Source organism: Solanum tuberosum, unplaced genomic scaffold, assembly GCF_000226075.1.
Source record: "Solanum tuberosum cultivar DM 1-3 516 R44 unplaced genomic scaffold, SolTub_3.0 scf00094, whole genome shotgun sequence".
Taxonomy (NCBI): Eukaryota; Viridiplantae; Streptophyta; class Magnoliopsida; order Solanales; family Solanaceae; genus Solanum; species Solanum tuberosum.
In genome coordinates this window covers 11,763-24,838 of record NW_006239020.1, presented here as the reverse complement: position 1 = coordinate 24,838, position 13,076 = coordinate 11,763, and the positions used below count along the sequence as shown (strand labels likewise).

Genomic DNA, 13,076 nt, shown 5'->3' with positions numbered 1-13,076 from the left:
GGAAATAATAACAACACTTGGGTAAAAGGCGACAGTGAAATCATTTCTGTAAAGAAATTCTCTTTGGGATCGATCGACCTCAACTCACGTTCAGTTCTATAAATGGACTTCGACCATTTATATCTCTTAAGGTGTAAGTTTGGACATATCAAATTTTGGCGCCGCTGCCTGGGAATTTCAATTTAGAAGTGTTTTACTAGCTTTTATTCTAAGTGTAGTTAGATTTCCTAATTTTACATCTTGTTCTTTGTCTCTTTCTCTTTCAGGTGAGTTCGACTGTGTATGCCAAATACCAAAAGTAAGGAAGCCCCATTAGTCCCATACGACCCAGAACTCAGGAACACAATTTGAAAAATGGTGAACGCATAAGAACTTGAGGCACAGAGACTGAGATTTGGATTGGAAGCTGAAACCGTCACAAGAGGTATTCAGTTGAATGTTGTGAATAACCGACCCATGGCAGTGGACGAAAACATTGCAGTGGATGGAATCATTCCTCCCCACCGCCAACCAATAGCTCCAAGGGGTAGAGCACAACATCCAACTCACATGATGTATGACGAAGATGATGCATACTTGGATGGAGCTGGAGCTACATGAGCGATAGTGTTACCTGCACTACCTCCAGGTGTGAGGTTCACAATCACCAGCATGATGATTCAATTGCTAAATCTTAAAGGTATGTTCAGGGGTGCAGCTGGCGATGATACGAACCAACATTTGACGAACTTTGTGGCGATTTGCAAATCGCAAGAGATTCCTGGAGTAAGCCAAACAACGTTGAGGTTGAGGTTGTTTCCTTTGTCTCTTACTGGAGAGACATCCAACTAGTTAAATGAGATGCTGGTTGACTCAATCAGGACTTGGACTGAGTTGAAGGAGGCTTTTATAGATTGATTCTTTCCGGAATCAAAGGAACTGCAGATGAAAGACGATATCAGTGCCCATAAGAAGCTACCAGGAGAAGCAATGCATGACACTTGGTGGAGATTCAGCCAAAAGATAAAAAAGTGCCCAAACCATGGTCTCACTAAGAGGCATTTAAAACAAGCTTTATATAGATCTTTGAACTATGTCACTAAACCTGTTGTTGATGCAGTGTGTGGGGGATCATTTATGAAGAAACCATTTTCAGAGAGCATGCAACTGATGGACAAAGTGTTAAAGAATAACAGGGCATTGTACATCAGGGATGCAGAAGTAGGAGATCTGGGGTACACATTTGAACTGTCGAATGAACAAAGGAAGCGACAAGAAGAAAGAGAATAGGATATGGGACACATGAGGACCCAAATAGATCTACTCATAAAGCATATTGTCTCCAAGTCTGAAAAGGTAAATGCGGTGAGCCAACCAAATAGGTTTGAAGATCAGGACATTGATTTAGATGAGGAGGCAAATTACCTGGGGAACGAAACTTTACGACACGACAGCAAGACAACAAAGACGAATTTTATGGGTTTTCCTGGCGAGAATGCTTATTTTTTCACGTAGAGCGCGGTTTTCTTCCGCTAAGGAGGTCATCCTTTTCGAGAGATATTCCCATTCAGTATGAGAGTTAAGCCTTTCTTGCATTTCCACTCGGGCTTGCTGCTTTTGTTTTAAAAAGCCCTGGAAATGGTCTGCTTGAGCGGTCTTAACATCCTCATAGAAGGGAGAATTATGCCTCTCGGTAAAGAGACTAAGGAGGTTTTCGGAATTATAACTCAGGCAACCAGGGTTACAATTCTGGAAATGCAGGTCGGAACTTCTCAAGGGAAGGGCAGTATGATAGGCTAGCAAACAAAGAGCAGGGAAACTGGTAGAATAAAGATGGGTACAGGAATGATCGCAGTGGTGTATATGTGCCCTCAAGTAATAGAGATCGGGCAAGTGGTAGTTCCAGCGGGTCTAAGCTGGAAGACATGTTGGCCAAGGTGCTACAAAAGGTGAAATCAACTGATGAACGGGTGAAGGAGATGAAAAGTGATTTCTCCAGTATGAGTAAGCTAGTAGACTCTCACACCACCTCCATCAAGCAGATTGAGCAACAATTGGGGCAACAGAGGAAGAATAGGTCACTACCAAGTGACACGATCCAAAATCCCAAAAAAGACAGGCATTGCATGGCTATCGCCACTAGGAGTGGTAAGATCCTTACTGACCCTATTTCTGTAGGTACTAAACATGAGCATGTGTTGGAGCAAGATGGAAGAAAAGAGGATGAAGCTGAGCAAGTAGATGACTTGGAGGATGCGCAACCAATAGCTAAACCAGCAGGAGCTAAAGAAAAAGAGGTTGAGAGAACTTTGCCGTTACAGCAAATCCCAAGACCACCTCATCCTTTCCCTCAAAGGCTTAAAAAGAAAGTCGAGGATAGGAAATTTGCTAAATTCATCAGTATGCTGAGACAGCTGTCCGTGAACATACCATTGGTGGAAGCCCTTGAGCAGATGCCAAGATATGCCAAGTTCATGAAGGACTTGGTCACAAAGAAAAGAGCTGTAAGTATCGATCTAACTGACAATGTTCATCACTGTAGCGTTATCGCTACCAGGTCAATGGTACAGAAGAAGGAGGATCCGGGTGCATTTACCATACCGTGCACTATCGAATCTATTGAATTTGCAAAGGACTTGTGTGATCTAGGGGACAGTATCAACGATGCCGCTAGCCATCTATAAGCAACTTGGGTTAGGAGTTCAAAAACCCACAGCCATGAGGTTGATGATGGTAGATAGGTCAGTGAAATGACCTGTAGGCATTCTATGTGATGTGCTCGTGAAGGTGTACAAATTCATATTTCCTGCAGACATCATGATCTTGGATTGCAAAGTGGATTTCGAGGTTACTATTATTTTAGGAAGACCATTTTTGGCCACTGAACGAGCATTGGTAGATGTTGAGCGAGGAGAACTGAAGTTCAGACTCAACAAGGAAGAGGTAAAGTTTAATAATTACAGGTCCATGAAGCAGCCACATGATATGAATGTGGTGTCTGCAATAACGGTCTTCGATGAAGAAGAAATGGGAGCAACCATTGAAGAGAGGATGGTTGTCGAAACCTTAGTTGCAGTGCTGATGAACTTTGAAGCTGACTTCCGGTCCGACTATGTAGAGACCGTAAATGCTCTGCAGGGTATGGGAGTACACTCTTATGCTCCAAAGAAATTGGACCTGGATTTGAAAAACAAGCCAACTCCTCCAGCAAAACCATCCATTGAGGAGCCATCTGTGCTGGAACTGAAATAGTTGCCCAGTCATCTGAGGTATGTATTTTTGGGAACTAACAACACTTTACCTGTGATTTTGGCTGTAGATTTAAATGATGAACAGGTCCAAGTTGTGATCAAAGTGTTGATTAGGTACAAAAGGGCCATTGGGTGGACCATTGCTCGCATCATTGGGATACCTCCAGGTATATGTACCCATAAGGTCCAACTTGAGGAGGACTGCAGCCCAAGCATTGAACACCAGAGGAGGTTAAACCCACTTATGCAAGAGGTGGTCAAGAAATATATAATCAAGTGGTTAGATGTTGGGGTGGTGTATCTCATTTCTGATAGTCATTGGGTTAGTCCAGTTCAATGTGTGCCCAAAAAAGGTAGTATGACTGTGGTTGCTAACGCCAAGAATGAGTTGGTCCCACAGAGGACAGTCACTGGATGGCAAAGCTGAACAAGTAGACCCTGAAGGATCACTTCTCGATGCCTTTCATGGACCAGATGCTTGAAAGGTTAGCTGGAAAAGGGTGGTACTGCTTCTTATATGGATACTCTGGCTACAACCATATATCAATTGCTCCTGAAGATCAGGAAAAGACTACCTTCACATGTCCTTATGGCACCTTTGCGTTTAAACGCATGCCATTTAGACTATGTAATGCACCAACAACATTCCAAATGTGTATGATGTCTATCTTTTCAGACATGGTAGAAGACACTCTGGAGGTATTTATGGATGACTTTTCAGTGGTAGGTGATACATTTGATGATTGTTTGCTGAATCTTAGCAGGGCCCTACAGAGGTGTGAGGAAGCCAACTTAGTGCTGAACTAGGAAAAGTGCCATTTTATGGTTAAAGAAGGCATAGTCCTTGGGCACAAGGTGTCACAAAAGGGGATAGAGGTCGACAAGGCCAAAATTGAGGTGATTGAAAAGTTGCCTCCACCTATTTGTGTGAAGGGTGTTCGGAGCTTCTTAGAACATGCCAAATTTTATAAGCGTTAAATTAAGGACTTCTCCAAAATTGTACACCCCATGTGCAAGCTTTTAGAGAAGGAGGTGAAATTAATTTTTGATGAGGCATGCCTTTGAATGCCTGAAGAAGAAGTTGATTTCTACCCCCGTGATTATTGGCCCAAATTGGGCAGAGCCATTTGAGGTGATGTGTGATGCAAGTGGTACTGCTTTAGGAGTAGTGTTGGGCCAAAATAGCAACAAGATGTTCCATCCGATTTACTATGCTAGTAAGTCATTGGATGGAGCACAACGAAACTACACAATTACTGAACAGGAACTGTTGGCTGTGGTGTATGCGTTTGAGAAGTTCAGAGATTATTTGTTGGGAACTAGAGTGATAGTCCATACAGACCATGCAACTCTGAGATACCTTATGGCAAAGAAGGATGCCAAACCAAGGTTGATCAGATGGGTGTTACTTTTTCAGGAGTTTGATTTTGAGGTGAAGGATAGGAAAGGTTGTGAGAACCAAGTGGTTGATCACCTGTCGAGGTTGGAGGCTGAAAAGAAAGAGGAACTAGAGCTCGACATAAATGATCCATTCCCAGATGAGCATGTATTAGCCGCTACTCTTGATCTTATTCGTTGGTTCGCTAATTTTACTAACTATCTCGTTAGTGATTTGATGCCTGAGGGGTTGACTTATCAACAAAGGAAGAGGTTCCTGCATGATGTGGGTAAGTATTTTTAGGATGAACCTTATCTTTACAGGGTGTGTGCTGACAGCATCATCAAGAGAAATGTTCCTGAAGCTGAGATGTTGCATATTCTAGAAGCCTGTCACTCCTCTCCAGTAGGTGGTCATCATAGAGGTGCCCAGACAGCCCACAAGATACTTCAGTGTGGGTACTACTGGCCCATAATTCATCAGGATGTGATGGATGTAGTGAGGAGTTGTGATGTATGCCAGCGACAAGAAGCCATCTCTCGGCGCCATGAGTTACCCATGACACCTATTCTGGAGGTGGAGTTGTTTGATGTGTGGGGAATCGACTTCATGGGCCCATTTGTGAGCTCCTATAGGCATAAATATATACTGGTTGCAGTAGACTATGTGTCCAAATGGGTTGAGGCAGTTGCCTGAGAATGATAGTAAGAGGGTTGCTGGTTTTCTGAAGAAGAATATCTTCTCAAGGTTCGACACACTCAAAGTTATCATCAGTGATGGTGGTTCTCATTTCTGCAATAAGGTGTTCAGCTCTCTTCTGGCTAAATATGGAGTCAAATAGCACAAGGTAGCAACACCCTATCACCCGTAGACTAGTGGCCAAGTGAAGGTCTCCAACAGGGAAATTAAAGCAATTCTGGCTAAAACGGTAAATGCCAACAGGACAGATTGGGCACGGAAGTTAGATGATGCTTTATGGGCATATTGGACAGCTTTCAAGACGCCTATTGGTATGTCCCCATATCAATTGGTGTTTGGAAAGGAATGTCATTTGCAGGTTGAGCTTGAGCACAAAGCAATCTGGGCTTTGAAGAAGCTGAATCTTAGTTGGAGCGAAACTGCAAACCTAAGGTTGGATCAGATCAATGAGATAGATGAGTTCCGTCTGACCTATGAGAGGTCTGCACTGTATAAGGAGAGGATAAAGCTATACTATGACAAGCATATTGAGAAAAGAAGCTTCACTCCTGGTGACTTGGTGTTACTTTTCAACTCCAGACTTCGTCTGTTTTCGGGAAAGTTGAGACCCAAATGGTCTGAACCTTTTAAGGTAACGCATGTGTGTCAGTCGGGTGCTATTGAGCTGGAAAATGATAAGGGCGAGAGGTTCAAAGACAATGGCCAGCGAATCAAAGCATACTTGAGTGTTCCAGAGGATGTGAAGATTGTGGAGGAATGTAAACTTGAAGAAGTCTGAGTAATCAAGTAACCTGCGTCACGCCGCGACGTTAAATTGTGCGCTGCTTGGGAGGCAATCCAAGATTTAATTGTATTAGGTATTGTTCTTTTTCTTTATTTTCTTTGTTTTTATAGAGTCACTGTGTGTTGATGTGCAGGAGCTGGGTGCAGACTGCTCTTCACGGGCAGTCTCACGGACCGTGGTGCCCTTCATGGACACTTTCATGGTCCGTCAATCTTAGGACCAACCAAATGAGGCTACTGGAATTTTCCACAAAAAGGGTTCACAGTCCGTCAAGATTTGTACGGACCGTCTAGCCTCTCGTGAACCACAAGTAAGTATTTTATCCTAAGTCAATTCCACGGACCACTGTACGGACCGTGGTGACCTTCACGGGCACTTTCACGGTCCATCGTCCACAACCCAGTACTTCCAAGAAACCGACCCGACCGCGTGAAAGGAAAATTAAATTAAAACGTATATATTGCTCTTCAAACGCCAAAGGTCAGGTTTTTCTCCCTATTTTCTCTTCCATAACGGTTATCAAATTCATACCTAGGCTTCCATCATCTATAAATTCCAAATTCTTGGAAAATTTGAAACCCTAGTTCTAGTGTCAAAGCATCACAGTGTGGGTCATTCGTTATCTGAAGTAGTGTAACCATAAGTGTGCTCTCATTTGAAGTAAGTCTCCAAATTCACTTGTTATAGGCTTAATTTTAATTAGATACAAGTTAGAACTACTTATATTTGATCGAAATTAGCATGATTATATGATGAGCTACTTTAATTGGTATTGATTTGTTGTGGGTTAAGTTGACTTGGGTGTTTTTAATTGTTCTTGTATGATAACAGTGGGTTGAAGTTGTGGTTGTCTAAGTTGGTTGTGATCGTATATTATTTAGTTGAATTTATTAGGAAAGGTGTTGAGGGGTGAATATGGGTTGGTGGTGTTCCTTTGTAATAATGGGAGTTTGGTACTGTAATTTTGTAATATAGTGAATGTGGGGAAGAAGATGACAAATGAAATGACCAAGTGTAAGACTACGATAGGTTTTAAGGACCGTGGAAGCTACCACGAGCCGTGAAACCAATCGTGGACCACACTTGAATTCCTTCCACCCACCAGTTAAATTCACGACCCGTATCACGGACCATGGTTCACTCTACGGGCCGTGAAACCGTCCGTGAATATTACTTGGTTGAGCAGATGTCACACACTGTTGCACACTAATTCTGTATTAACTCCACGAGGGGTTTAACGGACCATGGTACCTACCACGGCCCGTGACAGCTCCCGTAGAGTTTACTTGGGTTGTAATTTTTTTTACTTTTCTGTACTTTTATTTCTGTCGTTTCTTGATTCCATGGCCCTTCCCAATGATAGATTGGGTGACGACATTCTTAAGGCAAGGCGTCATGAGGTAATTACACAGGGAAAGCCTGAGTACCCGATAGTGTGTCATTTTATTGAGTTTTGTACTAATTAGTATTGTGTTTCTCAGGTACTATGCCTTCCTCGATGAAAGAACGCAACAAAACTTTCCCCCATCACTTCTTCTCAATCAGAAGGTCACAATGACACAAAGTCCAATAGTTCTGAGGTGCAAATAAATGTCACACCTGAAGATCACTCACCTCGGGATACTAGAGCACATACCAAGAGAGCAATTCTCCAGGACACTCCTCCGCAGTCTGAAGAGGGAGGAAGTCGTTCCAGTAGCATTGAAGCATCGGGTAGTGAATCTAATCCTGGTTCAGGTAGCCAGTCTACTGATAATTCGGGGGGCAATGCAGAGTCTGAAAGCGGCTCTCAGGAAGATGCAAACACCTCTCCACCTACGGTAAATGCAGAGGCTGAAACTGGAGTACGAGAGGAGGCAACTACTATAGATGAGGATGTAGAGATCACCGATGATAATACCATGGTGATGTATTTGAACATCCATGAACCTGATCCTGTAGCTAGACCGCAACTGATTGCCTGTTACCGCCCCATGTGGACTGTGAACCGGTCCAAAGAATTCTTCGACAAGGGTATTGTGACCAAGAATGGCAGTTTCAAGAGGTGCGCAATCATGCTTGAGACTAGAGTGGTGGTAGTTGATATCAAGGAGTTCCCCGATATTTATCGGACATTTCATTTCCATCAGTTCGATTGGATGGACAATGCACCTAGAGAATACTTCATCCATATGGCTACAGAGTTTAATTCATCTTATGCAGCTACACTGATGAACTTTGATGCAGAAACAGAGACTACGAAACGTGGACAGAGAGATATTGCCATTACCTGGGGTCCACTCAACTCAATCATAGATCGGGGTAAACTGATAGACATCTCTGAGGCCACTATTAACAGGATGTTGCATGGCCCAGAATACACTACACTAGCTTCAGTTGGCCTTCTTAAAGGAAAACATCATGAGGTCACTAGTGATACTACGATTGAAGATTAGAATTCTCGAGAGAGGGTTTTGCGATGGATTGCAAAGCAAATTGTTGTAGATGGGGAGAATGCAGGTTGGGTCACAACAACTCCAACACTCATTACTAAAGCTTCACTATCTTTTCCAGCCAAGGTTTGTTGGGCTATCATCCGGGCACAATTGCGATCGACAGCTAATGATAACACTTTGTACCCTTCCTGGCTTCGTAGGTAGCGTGTCTTATAGTTGGTTACCCGATAAATGTGGGGATAATAATAGAGACCGAGATGAGAGACATGGCATTAAATGAGAGAGTCAGACTTCCATTTCCCTGTCTGATAGGGAAATTATGTAGACAAGCAAACATTCCTCTGAATAGGCTGGTTGACAGATGGGGTGAAGCACGCAGACTTATCCAGGTTTCTAAAATCAAGGATGTTGCGAACCATCTCTTTGGCGCGAAGTCTGCGGCTGTGGGTACTTTAGCTGTTGTTCCTTATGTCCCACTTGATATTCCACAGGCAGAGAGAGGCCTAGAGCAGGAAGAGTCATCACAGCCTTCCACAGAGGCACTACCACCACTAGCTTCTGCCTCCTAGACTCCAGGTACCTATGTCACCATTCCTATGATTTTTCTTGAGAAATTGGTTGCAGATCAGCGCCAAACCAGGACATTTGTAGACCAGATTGTAATTTGGATGCCTCAGCTAATAGAGACAAAGGTGTTAGCTGCGAAAAAAGAGATCAAATATGAGATGCGGAAGGAGCTGGCTGTCTTAAAAGACAGAATGGATGGTTTGGAGAACCTTGTCCAAGATCGATGCCAGGCAACCGGTCAGTAGATACTGAAGAGTTCAAATGAAAGTTGGCTGAGATAATAACTCAGGTTGCTAAACTGGCTGAAAATCCAGTACATGTACCCACTTCGATAATGACAGATTCTTTAATGAAAATGCTAAATCAGGCACCCTCCAGTCAATCAATTGATGGTCTCTGGGGAGAGCTACCCACAAGTAAGTCCGGCAAGAGGAAACACTGAGCCGGAGAATCTGATGAGGAGATACCTGCTAACCTGTCCAAAGAGGAAAGAAGGCAAGAAAAGAAAGCCCGCAAGGCATCAAGGAAGGCAGCGAGAGAAAAAGAAGCTCATGAGCAACAACAACGAGATGCAGTGTTAACTGGAACTTCTGGTAGCGCAACACCTACCCCGACGAGTGGTGACCAACCTGATCATGTGCTGAGTTCTGAGAGTGCACCCGTTGATAAGGGTGCCGATGCTGAGACGACGACCGGCGCCTAGAGCGCCATAGGCATGACCCCTCCTCACAACCCTGTTTTACTTTCTCTATTGACTATGAGGGCAAAGTCCTTTTTTTTGGGGAGGGGGTGGTGAGAAACCTGCCATTCTAAGTTGAATGGAGATTGACTCTGTGTTTACTATTAAAAAATTTGGTTTTGTGTTTGTGTTTCTGTGTTGAGTTGTGCAACAGCTAGTCTGTTAGAAATGATGACCTGAATCTAAACTTTAACTGTTAGGATCTTTAGATGACATCTTAGATACTTACATGTTGAACATTGTTAGTCTGATCAATAAATTGGTGAACCAAGAAACTGGATAATGTAGTCCTGTGTCATGAGAGAGTGTTGTTTGAAGTCTAACACTAGGAGTAGAAACTAGAACTTACCCAAGTAGTCTTGCTTAAGTCTGAGAATAACCGGATAGGAAAGGATCAGTAGGCCATTTTTTGTAAAGCCAATAAAAAAGCCAAAAATAGAACTACCAAATAAAAAGCTTACCAATTGAACCCGATTTGAGCCTAAAAGTCAGTTTTGTTCTTACCCAGTAAATATCATATCCTTTGGTTTCCGAAGATACGATGTCACAACTCAGGCCAAAAGCCTAAGTTGAGGGTGATTGCAATCTGAGCAGAAAGAAGAAGTGCAAAAGAACCCCAAGTGAAGATCACAGACGCCTATACGGGTCGTGACATAGTCCCTCACTCATGATAATTAGGACTGAGTATTACGCTCACACTCTTAAAGAACTTTTAACACTAGCAACAAACTACCATATGCTTTCCCCTGCTTTCTTCGCTCTATCTTGCAAATACCCGGAATAGGATCACTGTAGGACTTTATCGGCTTGTAACATAGGCTCAGGCTAGGGAATGGATATTTGGGTTCGTAAGTGATTAGTCCCTTGGTTTTCCAAAGTTTCATTTTCACACAACTCTTTTCTGAGTGATTCCCTTTTTTTCTTCATTTCAGCACATCCCAGCAGCCATTATTTTCTTTTTCTTTTCATTTCTTCACACTTTTTTTAATATGCAAATTTTGTTTTTTTTTTATATACACCGATGCTGAGACGACGGCTGACACCTAGAGGGCCATAGGCATGACCCCTCCTCACACCCTTGTTTGCATATTAAAAAAATATCGATACAAATAAATATCAAAATTTCACATTTTTTCGTGACTGCCCAAAAAATATCAAAAATATTATTTCGTAAACATCCGAAATATATAAAAATTAAGAAAAAGAAATAAAAATACCTCAAAATATTCCCGAATCGCAGCAGTAACCTTTGAATATCGAAACGCATAAGATATCAAAATTTGACATTTTTTTGTGATTGCCCAAAAAATATCAAAAATTTCAATTCGTAAACATTTGAAAAATATAAAAATCAAGAAAAATACATAAAAACACCACAAAAAATTCCCAAATAGCTCATGTCACCTTAGCATATCGATATGAATCAAATATCAAAATTTCACATTTTTTCGTGACTGCTGAAAATTATCAAAATTTTTAATTCGTAAACATCCGAAAAATGTAAAGGTCAAGGAAAAGATATAAAAACACCTCAAAAAGTATCATGAATCGTACCAGCAACCTTAGAATATCGATATGAATAAAATATCAAATTTTCACACTTTTATAGTGATTTCCCGAAAAAAATCAAAAAATCCATTCGTAAACGTCCGAAAAATATAAGAATCAAGAAAAATATCAAAACGTAAAATCAACTCAAAAAATTCCCGAATCGCACCTGTCACCTTAGGTTATCAAAACGAATTAAATATCAAAATTTCACAAATTTTCCTGACGGCCCGAAAAATATCAAAATTTTAACTCCTAAACGTTTGAAAAATATAAAAATCAAGAAAAAGATATAAAAACACCTCAAAAAATTCCTGAATCGCACCAGTTACCTTAGAATATCGATACGAGTAAAATGTTAAAATTTCACATTTTTACGTAACAGCCTGAAAAATATCAAAAATTTTAATTCGTAAATGTCTGAAAAATATAAAAATAAAAAAAAGACACAACAACACCTCAAAAAGTACGCGAATCGCACCAGTCACCTTAGAATATCGATAAGAATAAGATATCAAAATTTCATATTTTTTCGTGACTGCCCGAAAAATATCAATAATTTTAATTCTTAAAGGTCCGAAAAATATAAAAATCACGAAAAAGATATAAAAACACCTCAAAAAATTTCCGAATCGCACCAGTCACCTTAGAATATCGATACGAATAGAATATCAAAATTTCACATTTTTTCGTAATTGCCTGAAAAATATCAAAAAATTTAATTCGTAAATACCCTAAAAATATAAAACTCAATAAAAAGAAATAAAAACACCTCAAAAAGTTCCTGAATCACACCTGTCATCTTCAGAATATCAATAAGAATAGAACCTCAAAATTTCACTTTTTTCATGACAGCCCGAAAACCATCAGAAATTTTAACTCGTAAACGTGCGAAAAATATAAAAATAAAGAAAAGGACATAAAAGCACCTCAAAAAATTCTTGAATCATACCAATCACCTTAGAATATTGATACGAATAAAATAACAAAATTTTGGATTTTTTCGTGACTGACCGAAAAATAACAAAAATTTTAATTCTTAAACGTACGAAAAATATAAAAATAAAGAAAAGGACATAAAAGCACCTCAAAAAATTCTTGAATCATACCAATCACCTTAGAATATTGATACGAATAAAATAACAAAATTTTGGATTTTTTCGTGACTGACCGAAAAATAACAAAAATTTTAATTCTTAAACGTACGAAAAATATAAAAATCACGAAATTGACATAAAAACACCTTTCTAAATTTCCAAATCGCAACAGTAACCTTTAGAATATCAATACGAATAAAATATCAAAATTTTACCATTTTTCGTGACTGCCCGAAAAATATCATAATATTTAGTTCTTAAATGTTCGAAAAATAAAAAAAAAACAAGAAAATGACTTTAAAATACCACCAAAATTTCTCAATCGCACCAATTACCTTAGAATATTGATGCCAATAAAATGTCAAAATTTGACATTTTTTTTCGTGAATGGGCGAAAAATATCAAAAAATATAATTCGTAAACGTCGAAAAATATTAAAACCAAGAAAAAAACATAAAAACGCCTCAAAATATTTCCAAATCGCACAAGTCCCTTAAGAATATTGATATGAATAAAATATCAAAATTTCACATTTTTTCGTGACTGTCCGAAAATTGCATAAATTTTAATTCGTAAATGTTTGAAAAATATTAAAATCA

General features: G+C 40.2%; 3 protein-coding genes across 3 annotated transcripts; all 3 read left to right on the top strand.

Annotated features, from left to right (window-relative positions):
• Window positions 1-456: 456 nt before the first annotated feature.
• LOC107060727 (uncharacterized) lies at window positions 457-2,663 on the top strand. The gene is made up of 4 exons (XM_015308961.1): window positions 457-526; window positions 629-765; window positions 925-1,214; window positions 1,823-2,663. The coding sequence occupies exons 1-4, from the start codon at window positions 457-459 to the stop codon at window positions 2,661-2,663; spliced, it is 1,338 nt and encodes a 445-aa protein (XP_015164447.1).
• A 1,023-nt stretch (window positions 2,664-3,686) lies between these two features.
• Window positions 3,687-4,037, top strand: LOC107060726 (RNA-directed DNA polymerase homolog). Its single transcript, XM_015308959.1, has one exon. The coding sequence runs from the start codon at window positions 3,687-3,689 to the stop codon at window positions 4,035-4,037; it is 351 nt and encodes a 116-aa protein (XP_015164445.1).
• A 1,347-nt stretch (window positions 4,038-5,384) lies between these two features.
• LOC107060725 (uncharacterized) lies at window positions 5,385-6,085 on the top strand. Its single transcript, XM_015308958.1, has 2 exons — window positions 5,385-5,455; window positions 5,551-6,085. The coding sequence occupies exons 1-2, from the start codon at window positions 5,385-5,387 to the stop codon at window positions 6,083-6,085; spliced, it is 606 nt and encodes a 201-aa protein (XP_015164444.1).
• Window positions 6,086-13,076: the final 6,991 nt, after the last annotated feature.